Source organism: Lampris incognitus, chromosome 4, assembly GCF_029633865.1.
Source record: "Lampris incognitus isolate fLamInc1 chromosome 4, fLamInc1.hap2, whole genome shotgun sequence".
In the NCBI taxonomy this organism is placed as follows: Eukaryota; Metazoa; Chordata; class Actinopteri; order Lampriformes; family Lampridae; genus Lampris; species Lampris incognitus.
The window spans coordinates 70136321-70152449 of record NC_079214.1 but is presented as its reverse complement, the minus strand read 5'-3'; the positions used below and the strand labels follow the sequence as shown (position 1 = coordinate 70152449).

Here is a 16129-nt window from a genome sequence, read left to right as displayed (position 1 = left end):
CAGTTCATCTTTGCAAAAGAGATGTTGCTGTAGTGGGACTACACCCCTACAAATTAAGGATGAATGAAAAGTGAAGTGAAGTGGAAAAACATGTGTATGCTCTCGTTTGTGTGTATGTGGGTGTGCTGATCCTAATGCATCCACGTTTGTTCTGTGCTGCAGTGAGACCTTCTCGTTCATGTTGACTGGAGAGGATGGCAGCAGGAGATTCGGGTACTGCAGACGCCTGCTGGTAAGACAGCGTTCAACACTCGCTCACCTCAACCTCGCCTGGCACACCACGCCGAGCCCCATCTTTTTATTGCAAGCTTTTTTATGTGAACAAGTGACGTGGTTTTTCTGTGGAACTGCAAACAAGCTGCGTGGCCAACCAAGAGCGGCAGCACTTACTAAAACATACGGGGGATTATGAATGCAGGGCTGTAATGATGCGTAGTGTTTTGGGAGAACCTCGGTTTAAAGCAGACCTCAGTGTACTCAGTGTTTCTCAGCAGAGTAAAGACAGCAGAGAATCCATGAAAAGCCTTTACTTTGTCATTGTTGAGCATTTCCTCTGTAAATGACACCTGGTTAACCCTCTTCCATGTGTCATGTGGAGCCTCACGTGTGGGGTGTGGTCAGACAGCATGGTGTTAGTGAGGCGGGGCCTTGGTGTATGTACCGGACTACAGGACTACAGGATCAGTATGTGTGTCTTTCTCTGTGTTCTTGTTCAGCTATCTTTGTGTCAATTTGAATTTTTAGCCATAAAAGTGAGGAGATTTTTGCAAAGTGAGGACGTTTTGGCCAGCCTTCACTGCTTTAAGGTCTATTTTAGGGTTAGGGTTGAGGGTTAGGACTTGAGTTTAGGGTCAGGACTTGAGTTTAGGGTCAGGACTTGAGTTTAGGGTGAAGGACTTGAGTTTAGGGCTAGGGCTTGAGTTTAGGGTCAGGACTTGAGTTTAGGGCTAGGACTTGAGTTTAGGGTGAAGGACTTGAGTTTAGGGTCAGGACTTGAGTTTAGGGTCAGGACTTGAGTTTAGGGTCAGGACTTGAGTTTAGGGTCAGGACTTGAGTTTAGGGTCAGGACTTGAGTTTAGGGCTAGGACTTGAGTTTAGGGTCAGGACTTGAGTTTAGGGTCAGGACTTGAGTTTAGGGCTAGGACTTGAGTTTAGGGTCAGGACTTGAGTTTAGGGCTAGGACTTGAGTTTAGGGTCAGGACTTGAGTTTAGGGTCAGGACTTGAGTTTAGGGCTAGGACTTGAGTTTAGGGTCAGGACTTGAGTTTAGGGTCAGGACTTGAGTTTAGGATATGGGTTAAGGCTTGGAGTTTGGGTTAGGGGCTAGGGAATGAATGGAGTGAATGAGTGTTCTTACAAGTATAGAAAAACAAACTGTGTATGTGTGTGTGTGTGTGTGTGTGTGTGTGTGTGTGTGTGTGTGTGTGTATACATGCGTGCGTGTGTGCGTGCGTGTTTAAGTGTTGGATTTAGATGTAGTGTGTATGGCTTTCGGAAGTGTTGCGTGTCTTTAGCAGGTTGCGGAAAGTGTGGCAGTGTGTTGTGGTTGTGGAAAGTGTGGCAGTGTGTTGTGGTTGTGGAAAGTGTGGCAGTGTGTTGTGGTTGTGTGTGCAGCACAGCATCAGGTTCTAGCAGCAGCTCTATCAGCCTGGCTGTAATGAGGGCAGAGAAGGAGGCGAGCATCTCCCCTCCACTAAGTCGGCCCCCTCCTCCCTGGTGCCTGTCCAGCGGCTGGCAGCAGCCCTGCATTCCTGAGGACTTGAATCAAGCTGCACATAGTTGATTTAATCATCCATTTGGAATAAGTAGAGGAGCAACCAGAAGAGAAAATTGCATACCTAATATGGACAAGTGGACTGGTGTCTCTCCTTCTCTGTGTGTGTGTTTGTGTGTGTGTGTCTCCTGTGTGTGTGTTTGTGTCTCGTGTGTGTGTTTGTGTGTGTGTGTGTGAATGTGTGTCTCTCCTGTGTGTGTGTGTGTGTGTGTGTGTGTGTGTGTGTGTGTGTGTGTCTCCTGTGTGTGTGTGTGTGTGTGTGTGTGTGTGTGTGTGTGTGTGTTTTTGCAGGCGAGTAAAGATAACACCAGTTCAACAGATAGAGACAAACACAAACCTTCCTAAACACAAACTTGTGTAGAGGAAGCCAGTAGCCACATAAATGACTTTAACTTCCTGTCTTACATTTAACTTCCTTTCTAACATGTACAGTCAGGATATGTAGTATTTACCTGTCTGTGAATGTTCTCATTCATCCAGGTCATGGTTCTCCAAAGGTGTTGAATCGAGTGCAACTGGACTTGGTATATATCCGTGAAGACGTTTCACCTCTCATCCAAGAGGCTTCCTCAGTTCGTGCCTTTCGACTAGACCAAGCTAGTCTGACTGGCTGCTGATGAGACTCAGAATTTATCCTCTTTGGAGTCGTTATCAGAGCTATAGATGTCCATGGCTCTTTGTGTTCCGATGTTTACCAATGCCCGTCGCTAACAGAGCCATAGATACGAGTCGCTCTTTTGTGTACCGATGTCTGGCCGCGCCCACTACACAAATGGATGGCCCAACACAGAAGGCCAAACTCCTGAGGACAAGACTCAGCAGTCTATCTACACCTAAAGGAGAAGACACACTCCTTCCAGGACAGCAACGTACACATTTTGGACAGAGAAGATAGATGGTTTGAAAGAGGGGTGAAGGAAGCCATCTATATGAAACTGGAAAAGCCATCCCTCAACAGAGGAGGAGGTCTGCGACACCACCTATCTCCCACTTACAATGCCGTCCTTTCATCTCTTCCCAGGAGACTCAAGAAGCCTAGCCTCCAAGAACAACAGTCGCTCACTAACGGCTCCAACCACTCTCATGACCACTGAACAATGAAGTCAAAACTAACACCCCCAACGACCGTCGCTGCTAAACAAATGCAAATCAATAGCTCCAATGGTGATGGGTGCGGCTGGACATTGGAGCACAGGAGAGCCACGCATATCTATAGCTCTGATAACGACTCCAAAGAGGATAAATATCTGAGTCTCATCAGCAGCCAGTCAGACTAGCTTGGTCTAGTCAGAAAGGCAGGAACTGAGGAAGCCTCTTGGATGAGAGGCGAAACGTCTTCACGGATATATACCAAGTCCAGTTGCACTTGATTCAACTCCTTTGGATAGTATTTACCTGGTTTATACACACACTGCTGACCTGCTGCCTCTCTTTAAATAAGGTGAAATATGCCACATCTGGACCATGATCTGTGTGTTATTGTGATTGTGTTTCTGTGTGCATGCTACAGGTAAAAAGTTCTGTGTCACACAAGATCTACTGTTTTCCAACACACTTTCAGGCCACACTGTGTCTGTCACACCTGACAAGTCCTCAGAACTAGTGTCTAATGACTTCTACTGGTTTGTCACTCCTGATGAGTCCTCAGAACTAGTGTCTAATGACTTCTACTGGTTTGACACACCTGACAAGTCCTCAGAACTAGTGTCTAATGACTTCTACTGGTTTGTCACATCTGATGAGTCTTCAGAACTAGTGTCTAATGACTTTTACTGGTTTGTCACATCTGATGAGTCTTCAAAACTAGTGTCTAATGACTTCTACTGGTTTGTCACACCTGATGAGTCATCAAAACTAGTGTCTAATGACTTTTACTGGTTTGTCACACCTGATGAGTCATCAAAACTAGTGTCTGATGACTTCTACTGGTTTGTCACACCTGATGAGTCCTCAGAACTAGTGTCTAATGACTTCTACTGGTTTATCACACCTGATGAGTCCTCAGAACTAGTGTCTAATGACTTCTACTGGTTTGTCACACTTGATGAGTCCTCAGAACTAGTGTCTAATGACCTACTGGTTTATCACACCTGATGGGTCCTCAGAACTTGTGTCTAATGACTTCTACTGGTTTGTCACTCCTAATGAGTCCTCAGAACTAGTGTCTAATGACTTCTACTGGTTTGTCACACTTGATGAGTCCTCAGAACTAGTGTCTAATGACTTCTACTGGTTTGTCACACCTGATGAATCCTCAGAACTAGTGTCTAATGACTTCTACTGGTTTATCACACCTGATGGGTCCTCAGAACTTGTGTCTAATGACTTCTACTGCTTTTACTTTGACTTTGACTTTCAGCCGAGTGGGAAAGGGCCTCGCCTTCCAGAGGTTTACTGCATCATCAGCCGGCTAGGCTGCTTTGACTTGTTCTCCAAGGTGAGCCCAACACATACACACACACACACACACACACACACACACACACACACACACACACACACACACACACACACAGGGATCCATCATGGAGAGGGGTGTGAGGCAGGAACAGAGACGGATGTTCTACTGAAGTCCTGCTGCCTTTCACACTTTATTTCAGTCTTTCTGGTCTGGTGTCTGAGCAGTTCTCCTCACTCCTTCTCCGGGGGTGGGGGGTGGGGGGGACAATAAACACAGCAGTCATCGTTTTTAATGTGTCCACCCATATCTACTTCCTCATGAATCTGGTGTTCCTATGGAGGGATGGTCTGAGATGCTGATGCTGTTTGATGACAGTGATGCGAAACGGCATCAACTCATCCCCAGTTTCAAACATGAAATGTTTTGTTACTTGCAGCTAATGGTGGATAATTCACCGTGGAGCAGACCTGCCATGTTTACATGTTGGTTGTGTTATTAGTACAGGTGTCTGTAATTTGGTTTTGATATGACAACTGATACGATAATTGGTAATTGATATGATAATTGATATGATAATTGGGAATTGATATGATAATTGGTAATCGATATGGTAATTGATATGATGATTGACACAATAATTGATAATTGATGTGAGAATTGATAATTGATATGATAATTGATAATTGATATGATGATTGATATGATAAATGAGGACATTGACACCGAGGCCTGAATAGCTGTCGTACAAATGCACAGATTTACATTTAACTTAATTTAACGTCATTTAACTGCACATGGCTCTGTTTGAAGCTCAAAGTGCTTTATTTTACTACTTTATTGATCCCCGTGGGGAAATTCTTCCTCTGCATGTAACCCATCTTAGCTGTGTAGCGAGGAGCAGTGGGCAGCTGCTGTGCAGCACACGGGGATTCTCCTCATTTGATATCAGTGAGGTGATATATCATGTGACCTTGGATGTGTGTGTGTGTGTGTGTGTGTGTGTGTGTGTGTGTGTGTAAATCAGTGAGGTGATATATCATGTGACCTTGGATGTGTGTGTGTGTGTGTGTGTGTGTGTGTGTGTGTGTGTGTGTGTGTGTGTGTGTGTGTGTGTGTGTGTGTGTGTGTGTGTAAATCAGTGAGGTGAAATCATGTGATCTTGGATCTCTGTGTGTGTGTGTGTGTGGGTGTGTGTGGGTGGGTGTGTGTAAATCAGTGAGGTGAAATCATGTGATCTTGGATCTGTGTGTGTGTGTGTGTGTGTGTGTGTGTGTGTGTGTGTGTGTGTGTGTAAATCAGTGAGGTGAAATCATGTGACCTTGGGTGTGTGTGTGGGTGTGTGTGTGTGTGTGTAAATCAGTGAGGCGATATCATGTGACCTTGGATGCGAGCATCAACTTTCCAGACAGTGGTTGGCAGTTAGGGCTGAAACATCCATGCAGGCGTACTGGGTGGGATTTTCCACACACACCAGATAGGCATGGAAAATAATTCATGCAGTCTTTTTCAAAACAAAAATGACCACTAAGTTCCAGACAATTGCCTGTGCTTATATGCATGATAGCACACTATAAATTTCTATTCAAAGTTGACATTCAAATTGCTATTTCTTAGTGAATAGCCCAGACATGCTGTGCAGAGCTGCATAGATGTGCAGCTCAGATGTGCGGTGCAGAGCTGCATAGATGTGCAGCTCAGATGTGCGGTGCAGAGCTGCGTAGATGTGCAGCTCAGATGTGCGGTGCAGAGCTGCGTAGATGTGCAGCTCAGATGTGCGGTGCAGAGCTGCGTAGATGTGCAGCTCAGATGTACGGTGCAGAGCTGCGTAGATGTGCAACTGGTGCTTTTCCCTCATCTGCCTCGTCACTTGACACAGATAAAACCAGAGACACAAGTCCTATGAGCTGATACTCTCTGCCCTTTTACACTTAAATCACTTATCATCTGTCAACAAACTTGTGCATATGTCACACAAAGTCTTACTACATTTTAAGTTGAGTCTTAAAGTGAGAATTTTGAAGATTTAAATGTCCCTTTTCCGGCTCGGTCGGGCGTCCCTACAGACACAGTTGGCCGTGTCTGCGGGTGGGAAGCCAGATGTGGGTTTGTGTCCAGGTTTCTGCACTAGCGCCTCCTCTGGTCGGTCGGGGTGCCTGTTCGGGGGGGAGGGGGAACTGGGGGGAATAACCTGATCCTCCTACATGCTACGACCCCCTGGTGAAACTCCTCACTGTCAGGTGAAAAGAAGCGGCTGGCGACTCCACATGTATGGGAGGAGGCATGTGGTAGTCTGCAGCCCTCCCCAGATCAGCAGAGGGGGTGGGGCAGTGACCGGGACAGCTCGGAAGAGTGGGGTAAATGGCCAAGTTGGGGAGAAAAAGGGGGAAAAATAATGAATAAATAAATAAATTTTAAAAAAAAGAAATGCCCCTTTTGATTGTTTCTGTCGCTGGCATGATTAAAACAGTAGCTAATCCATAAATATCCAGATAATGAACACTTGAGTTGTAGCTCATTTTACTGGTAACAGTCAAATCGATTGTACCAAGAAAAATCACTTGATATATAATGTTTTGTAGCTTCACCATGACAGCCTAATGTGGAGAGTAAGGCAGGTAGTAAGGTTAAAGTGAAAGTAGGGCTAACAAACTGATGTGGTAAACCAAGATCATAGGCTTCAGCTACTGACGGTAGGTACACCATCAGCAGCTGAAATCATGTGTGTGTGACTGGTGGCTCTGCACTGCCAGCAGCACTGGTAACTGAAATATGCATTGGCCAGTGTCCCAGAAATGTTGGCACCTAAAAATTGGCAACAGGCAGTTGCAGTGGTATTTGACCCCTCCACGTCACAGAAATCCACTCAAAATAAAACCCTGTTTCAGTTTGAGTGGATCTTTGTATCTCTGCAGGTCTCAGTTAGTTGAACAAAAATTACTCTATTCCAATTCCTCCTGTGTTCAGATTCTGGACGAGGTGGAGAGGCGAAGAGGGATCTCTGCAGCCCTGGTCTACCCCTTCATGAGGAGCTTGATGGAATCGCCCTTCCCTGCACCAGGGAAGACGATCAAAGTGAAGACCTTCCTGCCCGGAGCAGGAAATGAGGTATAAGTGCTGACAGAGCAGCTTTATATTTTTGTTACTTGATGATAATCTCATCATGGGTTTTTAGTAGCCTCCATCTGAAATGCCTATTTATTGTGTTTATCCCTACTAAGAGTAAAAGAAATGGAGTAACTGACAGCTCTCACCTAGTAATTTAAAGACCAATTTCCCTGGTCCCACCCCTTTTCTGCCACCAGTGGCTTTTGTTTGTCTGCTCAGTGACGTTTGTGTCTCGGAAACCACGTGACAAGCAAGGAAACCACGTGACAATCAAGGAACCCACGTGACGAGCAATGAAACCACGTGACAAGCAAGGAAACCACGTGACTAGCAAGGGAACCATGTGACTAGCAAGGGAACCACGTGACTGGCAAGGGAACCATGTGACTAGCAAGGGAACCACGTGACTGGCAAGGAAAACACGTGACAAGCAAGGACTGCTGCTCCACATTCTCATCAGAGAGTATCCATAGTTTTCACGTGATGTCACAGTCATACTGGAACACCCACCTGGCGGGCAAAACACTTCCCAAACGGCAGCATTACTGACCCCTCCAGAAGGAAAATACACTGCTCAAAAAAATAAAGGGAACACCTAAAATCACAATATAGACCTCGATGAATGAAATATTTCAGCTGAAAATCTTTATTTATTAGACAGAGGAATGTGTTTAGAGCAAAATAACCTAAGAATGATCAATGGAAATCAAAATCATTAGCCCATTAAGGTCTGGATTCAGAATCATACTCAAAATCAAAGTGGAAAATGAGAACATAGGCTGATCCAACTTCTGTGGAAATTCTTCAAGACGATTCAAAATGAGGCTCAGTAGTGTGTGTGGCCTCCACGTGCCTGTATGCACTCCCTACAACGTCTGGGCATGCTCCTGATGAGACGACGGATGGTCTCCTGAGGGATCTCCTCCCAGACCTGGATCATGGCATCGGTCAACTCCTGGACAGTCTGTGGTGCGACATCGCGTTGGCGGATGGTACGAGACATGATGTCCCAGAGGTGCTCGATTGGATTCAGGTCTGGGGAATGTGCAGGCCAGTCCATAGCATCAATGCCCTCGACATACAGGAACTGCTGACACACTCTGGCCACATGAGGACGAGCATTGTCATGCATGAGCAGGAACCCAGGGCCCACTGCACCAGCATATGGTCTGACAATGGGTCTGAGGATCTCATCCCGGTACCTAATGGCAGTCATGGTACCTCTGGCTAGCACGTAGAGGTCTGTGCGGCCCTCCAAGGATATGCCTCCCCAGACCATCACTGACCCACCGCCAAACCGGTCATGCTGGAGGATGTTGCAGGCAGCAGAACGTTCTCCACAGCGTCTCCAGACTCTCTCACGTCTGTCACATGTGTTCAGTGTGAACCTGCTCTCATCTGTGAAGAACACAGGGCGCCAATGGCGAATCTGCCAACCAAGATGTTCTCTGGCAAAGGTCAATCGAGCTGCACGGTGTTGGGCTGTGAGCACAGGCCCCAATTGTGGACGTCGGGCCCTCATACCATCCTCATGCATTCTGTTTCTCACTGTTTGAGCAGAAACCTGCACATTAGTGGCCTGTTGAAGGTCGTTTTGTAGGGCTCCGGCAGTGCTCCTCCTGTTTCTCCTTGCACAAAGGACCAGATAGCGGTCCTGCTGCGGGGTTGTTGTCCTCCTGCGGCCCCCTCCACGTCTCCTGGTGTACTGGCCTGTCTCCTGGTACCTCCTCCATGCTCTGGATACTGTGCTGGGAGACACATTAAATCTTCTTGCCACAGCACGCATTGATGTGCCATCCTGGATGAGCTGCACTACCTGAGCAACTTCTGTAGGTTGCAGATACCGCCTCATGCCACCTCTGGTGGTGAGGGCACCAGCAAAATGAAAAACTAACCAAAGATCGGCCAGAAAAGATGAGGACAGGCAAATGGTCTGTGGCCACCACCTGCAAATCCATTCCTTTTATAGGGGTTGTCTTGCAAATTGTCTAATTTTCACCTGGTGGAAATTAGACAATTTACCAACAGGTGAAATTGATTCACAAATCAGTGTTGCTTCCTAACTGGACAGGTTGATATCTCAAAAGTGTGATTGACTTGGAGCTACATTGCATTGCTTATGTGTTCCCTTTATTTTTTTGAGCAGTGCACATACACCTGTCTGTACTTCTGTAAGCTCTCATGCTGGCGGCAGTGTAAGGAGAGGGATTCTCCACAAGATATAGGTCACCATCACCCAACTGGAGCTCTGGCAGGGACTTGGCTGTTTTTAGAGACTGAAATACTGCGGCGGGTGCTGTATATGGATCGCAAGTGCCCAACACTTGTAGTTTGTTAATATATCTTTGTTGTTCTACTTTCGTAAGGTGATCCAAATAGTCGTTGCTTGGAACAGCTGGAAAATTGACAGGTCTGTGCTGCTGCTCTACAGAGTTTCCACTGTTGGCCGCCATGCTGGAACTTTGTTTTGCCCGCCACTGTCACGTGACTGAAAACTATGGATAGGAATAACACAACTTGACAATGTCATGCATTGCTAATGCAAAAGCGTAATTTTTCATGCGGTTGTCACACATTCCTTTATTTCTTTAGCGCTAACCCATGGTTTGGTCAGCAGTAATGAGGGTAGCTGCAGCTCCAGTGGTTTAGTGTGGGGTTCAGGTTATGCAGTGCTTATGTTCAAGGTGAAAGAGAAGCTGCAGTTTTCTTATATTCATCCCCAAAGCGTGCCTGGCATGTAGTAAGTCATTACTGAGTGATTTCTTTCTCTCAAAAAGCATCAATAAATATTGTCAATTGTTCCAGCAGTCAGTCTTTAAGTCTAAACCTTATGCTCTGGTGGTTGTTGTTCTTTGAGCAGGTCATAGAGCTGAGGCGGCCCATGGACTCCAGACTGGAGCACGTGGACTTTGAAAGTCTGTTCGGGTGTCTGGGTGTTCGGCAGGTGATCCGGGTGTTCGCCTCTCTGCTGCTGGAGCGCCGGGTCATCTTTGTGGCTGACAAACTGAGGTGATTCTTCAACCATTCCCTTCCATTTGGCATCAAAGGTCGCATGAAATGGAAAATGTATTTGCGTTCTTTCTACCTCTTATCGACACTTAAAGATCTCAAAAGAAAAAGTTTTATTTTTGTGTTTATTAGAATACCGTTTTTATCTTCTGACAAATACAGCAAGGTTGTAGTGATGTTGGTGTGTAGTTGCAGGCGTACACTAACAGAAGATGTCCAGTGGATGGGAGGGAGCCTGGGAGTGAGACTGGGAGAGGAAAAGTGATCTTCTATTGCATATTGATGTCCACATTCTTCTTGAAATGCCAGCCATGACTGGCCATCAGTAAATCAAACTCCCTCCCTCATGTCAAACATCAGAAGTTTGTGATGCTCTTAAATCTGGTTCATGTGACCTTTAATCACCCCTTCCTTCTTTTGCCCTGCTGGCGGACAAAGACAGATGAACGTTTTGTAAAGCTGTTCATATGTCTTCATATTTCTCCAGTCACCACCAGTGTACTGAACTACTGGTGTGTTCAGTTTGACATGGCTTTTCTGATAGGGGAACAAGTCCTGACTCCTGTCCTCTCTCCTGAACATCACAAATGAATAACACAATGCATGTTCCACCCTTCAGCTTGTCTTTAACTGGGTGGTTTTTCACTGGGTGGTGTTTAACTGGGTGGTGTGGCCATCAGAGGTGGACAGATGAGTATGTTTGGCCTTTTATTAATTACTTTATTTCTGTTCACACGAGTTTAAGAAAACATTTCAATGTCAGACTTCAGCTTGCAGACTTGCATGAGTGCCATGGTTGTAAAGTTCTGACATGACAAACACACATTTGTGATTAAAAATTAACCCTTTAATTATTTTAAGAGGCCAATGACAAAACTAGTTATAGGATATTCTGAGTCATCATTTCCTTTGCATCCATCCGCTCACACATGACGCCTCTGGTTGGATGGGAATTGAAGTGACAGCGTGTGTCTCATGATGTGAGATGACTGGCCTGACTAAAAGCAAAGCGTTGTTTGTTGAGTGCCACCTGTGACAAAAAAGTGGTGTAGGACATGTGAAAAGAAGGCTGTCAGAATGCATGTGTGCAGTATCACCGCTGTTCTACCTCATGTCTGCTGTTCTACCTCATGTCTGCTGTCCTACTGCTGTTCTACCTCATGTCTGCTGTCCTACCTCATGTCTGCTGTCCTACCTCATGTCTGCTGTTCTACCTCATGTCTGCTGTCCTACCTCATGTCTGCTGTCCTACCTCATGTCTGCTGTCCTACCTCATGTCTGCTGTTCTACCTCATGTCTGCTGTCCTACCTCATGTCTGCTGTCCTACCTCATGTCTGCTGTTCTACCTCATGTCTGCTGTCCTACCTCATGTCTGCTGTTCTACCTCATGTCTGCTGTTCTACCTCATGTCTGCTGTCCTACTGCTGTTCTACCTCATGTCTGCTGTCCTACCTCATGTCTGCTGTCCTACCTCATGTCTGCTGTCCTACCTCATGTCTGCTGTTCTACCTCATGTCTGCTGTCCTACCTCATGTCTGCTGTTCTATCTCATGTCTGCTGTCCTACCTCATGTCTGCTGTTCTACCTCATGTCGGCTGTCCTACCTCATGTCTGCTGTTCTACCTCATGTCCGCTGTCCTACCTCATGTCTGCTGTTCTACCTCATGTCTGCTGTTCTATCTCATGTCTTCTGTTCTATCTCATGTCTGCTGTCCTACCTCATGTCTGCTTGTCCTACCTCATGTCTGCTGTCCTACCTCATGTCTGCTCTCCTACCCCATGTCTGATGTTCTACCCCATGTCTGCTGTCCTACCTCATGTCTGCTGTTCTACTTCATGTCTGCTGTTCTACCTCTTGTTTGCTCTTCTACCTCATGTCTGCTTGTCTACCTCATGTCTGCTGTCCTACCTCATGTCTGCTTGTCTACCTCATGTCTGCTGTTCTACCTCATGTCTGCTCTCCTACCCCATGTCTGTTGTTCTACCCCATGTCTGCTGTCCTACCTCATGTCTGCTGTTCTACCTCATGTCTGCTGTTCTACCTCTTGTTTGCTCTTCTACCTCATGTCTGCTGTCCTACCTCATGTCTGCTGTTCTACCTCATGTCTGCTGTTCTACCTCTTGTTTGCTCTTCTACCTCATGTCTGCTGTCCTACCTCATGTCTGCTGTTCTACCTCATGTCTGCTGTTCTACCTCATGTCTGCTGTTCTACCTCATGTCTGCTGTTCTACCTCATGTCTGCTGTCCTACCTCATGTCTGCTGTTCTACCTCATGTCTGCTGTTCTACCTCATGTCTGCTGTTCTACCTCATGTCTGCTGTCCTACCTCATGTCTGCTGTCCTACCTCATGTCTGCTGTTCTACCTCATGTCTGCTGTCCTACCTCATGTCTGCTGTCCTACCTCATGTCTGCTGTCCTACCTCATGTCTGCTGTTCTACCTCATGTCTGCTGTCCTACCTCATGTCTGCTGTTCTACCTCATGTCTGCTGTCCTACTGCTGTTCTACCTCATGTCTGCTGTCCTACCTCATGTCTGCTGTCCTACCTCATGTCTGCTGTCCTACCTCATGTCTGCTGTTCTACCTCATGTCTGCTGTCCTACCTCATGTCTGCTGTTCTATCTCATGTCTGCTGTCCTACCTCATGTCTGCTGTTCTACCTCATGTCGGCTGTCCTACCTCATGTCTGCTGTTCTACCTCATGTCCGCTGTCCTACCTCATGTCTGCTGTTCTACCTCATGTCTGCTGTTCTATCTCATGTCTTCTGTTCTATTTCATGTCTGCTGTCCTACCTCATGTCTGCTTGTCCTACCTCATGTCTGCTGTCCTACCTCATGTCTGCTCTCCTACCCCATGTCTGATGTTCTACCCCATGTCTGCTGTCCTACCTCATGTCTGCTGTTCTACTTCATGTCTGCTGTTCTACCTCTTGTTTGCTCTTCTACCTCATGTCTGCTTGTCTACCTCATGTCTGCTGTCCTACCTCATGTCTGCTTGTCTACCTCATGTCTGCTGTTCTACCTCATGTCTGCTCTCCTACCCCATGTCTGTTGTTCTACCCCATGTCTGCTGTCCTACCTCATGTCTGCTGTTCTACCTCATGTCTGCTGTTCTACCTCTTGTTTGCTCTTCTACCTCATGTCTGCTGTCCTACCTCATGTCTGCTGTTCTACCTCATGTCTGCTGTTCTACCTCTTGTTTGCTCTTCTACCTCATGTCTGCTGTCCTACCTCATGTCTGCTGTTCTACCTCTTGTTTGCTCTTCTACCTCATGTCGGCTGTCCTACCTCATGTCTGCTTGTCTACCTCATGTCTGCTGTTCTACCTCATGTCTGCTCTCCTACCCCATGTCTGTTGTTCTACCTCATGTCTGCTGTTCTACCCCATGTCTGCTCTTCTATCCCATGTCTGCTGTCCTACCTCATATCTGCTGTCCTACCTCATGTCTGCTGTTCTACTTCATGTCTGTTCTCCTACCCCATGTCTGCTGCCCTACCTCATGTCTGCTGTTCTACCTCATGTCTGCTTGTCTACCTCATGTCTGCTCTTTTACCCCATGTCTGCTGTTCTACCTCATGTCTGCTGTTCTTCCTCATGTCTGCTGTCCTATCTCATGTCTGCTTGTCTACCTCATGTCTGCTGTTCTACCTCATGTCTGCTGTTCTACCCCATGTCTGCTCTCCTACCCCATGTCTGCTCTTCTACCTCATGTCTGCTGTTCTACCCCATGTCTGCTCTTCTATCCCATGTCTGCTGTCCTACCTCATATGTGCTCTACCTCATGTCTGCTGTTCTACCTCTTGTTTGCTCTTCTACCTCATGTCTGCTGTTCTACCTCATGTCTGCTGTCCTACCTCATGTCTGCTTGTCTACCTCATGTCTGCTGTTCTACCCCATGTCTGCTGTTCCACCCCATGTCTGCTCTTCTATCCCATGTCTGCTGTTCTACCCCATGTCTGCTCTTCTATCCCATGTCTGCTGTCCTACCTCATACCTGCTGTCCTACCTCATGTCTGCTGTTCTACCTCATGTCTGTTCTCCTACCCCGTGTCTGTTCTCCTACCCCATGTCTGCTGCCCTACCTCATGTCTGATGTTTTACCTCATGTCTGCTGTTCCACCCCATGTCTGCTGTTCCACCCCATGTCTGCTCTTCTATCCCATGTCTGCTGTTCTATCTCATGTCTGCTGTCCTACCTCATGTCTGCTGTTCTACCTCATGTCTGTTGTCTTACCTCATGTGTGCTCTTCTACCTCATGTCTGCTGTTCTACTCCATGTCTGCTCTTCTATCCCATGTCTGCTCTTCTATCCCATGTCTGCTGTTCTACCTCATGTCTGGTGTCCTACCTCATGTCTGCTGTCCTACCTCATGTCTGTTCTTCTACCTCATGTCTGCTGTTTTACCTCATGTCTGTTGCCCTACCTCATGTCTGCTGTTCTACGCCATGTCTGCTCCTCTATCCCATGTCTGCTGTTCTACGTCATGTCTGCTGTCCTACCTCATGTCTGATGTTTTACCTCATGTCTGCTGTCCTACCTCATGTCTGCTCTTCTACCTCATGTCTGCTGTTCTATCTCATGTCTGCTCTTCTACCCCATGTCTGCTGTTCTACCTCATGTCTGCTGTCTTACCTCATGTCTGCTGTCTTACCTCATATCTGCTCTTCTACCTCATGTCTGCTGTTCTACCTCATGTCTGCTGTTCCCTCTGCAAACAACTTGTGTTATCTAGCCTTGCTATACCAGGAATCTGATGACATGATGTCCTTGTATTTTTTTATTTTAATGTGCGCATTCATACGTTTGTTCCCTTGAACGTTTTCGTAAAGTTTCAGAAAAATTCCTGAGGAAAGGGATTTCTCCCAACTGGATTCATTTTCTTTACAGATAATCACACCACCCTGTATAGGATAAGCGGTTTGGTTAATGGATGGATGGATAATCACACCAGTGTCTGCCAGTTATTATAACATTAGATTCCATTGTTCACCTGTGCTGGCAGGCGGTTTTAACCTCCTAGTCTGTTGTCTGTTTATACTGAAACTATGCTGCTAGTTTGAATTGAAATTATTTACAGATACACCTTCAGTCAATAGTGTCAACCTGTCAAGCTTAGGGTTTTCTCCAGAAACAAGTCAAACAGACTGAAGGACAGACACACACACATACACAGCGTTGTGAACATTGAGCAGGCTAGCTAGTGTGCCGACTTCATGTTAATCTCAGTAGTAATCTGTAGTAGTAATCTCAGTAGTAATCTGTAGTAAGAACCTCAGTAGTAATCTGTAGTAGTAATCTCAGCAGTAATCTGTAGTAGTTAGCTCAGTAGTAATCTCATTAGTAATTTTTAGTAGTAATCTCAGTAGTAATCTGTAGCAGTAATTTCAGCAGTAATCTGTAGTAGTAATATCAGTAGTAACCTGTAGTAGTAACCTCAGTAGTCATCTGTAGTAGTAATCTCAGCAGTAATCTGTAGTAGTAGTAGTAGTAATCTCAGTAGTAATCTGTAATAGTAACCTCAGGAGTAATATGTAGTAGTAATCTCAGTAGTAATCTGTAGTAGTAACCTCAGTAGTCATCTGTAGTATCAATCTCAGCAGTAATCTGTAGGAATAGTAATCTCAGTAGTAATCTGTAGTAGTAACCTCAGTAGTAATCTGTAGTAGTAATCCCAGCAGTAATCTGCAGCACTCTCAGCCAGCCAGGGTTCTAGGCTGCCAGTTACAGCCAGCCAAACCTCATGGGAAAACTAAAGTGGGTCATAACTGTAGAGGGGGGCCCTCTTGGGTGTGGTTAGATAAGATGAAAGGTTTTTGAGGGAGGTTTCTGAGGACTCA

The 16129-nt window shown here is 46.1% G+C and overlaps 1 protein-coding gene across 6 annotated transcripts in view; it reads left to right on the top strand.

Annotated features, from left to right (window-relative positions):
• dennd2b (DENN domain containing 2B) overlaps positions 1-16129 on the top strand; it is a 155171-nt gene that overhangs the window by 101351 nt on the left and 37691 nt on the right. For 5 of the 6 annotated variants that reach the window (XM_056279011.1, XM_056279016.1, XM_056279012.1 and 2 more), the window contains 4 exons: positions 163-232; positions 4133-4210; positions 7139-7279; positions 10140-10288. In XM_056279011.1, coding sequence (XP_056134986.1) covers positions 163-232; positions 4133-4210; positions 7139-7279; positions 10140-10288 — 438 coding nt within the window. The remainder of the gene's footprint in view (positions 1-162; positions 233-4132; positions 4211-7138; positions 7280-10139; positions 10289-16129) is intronic. The other variant, XM_056279013.1, reaches the window with a different exon arrangement.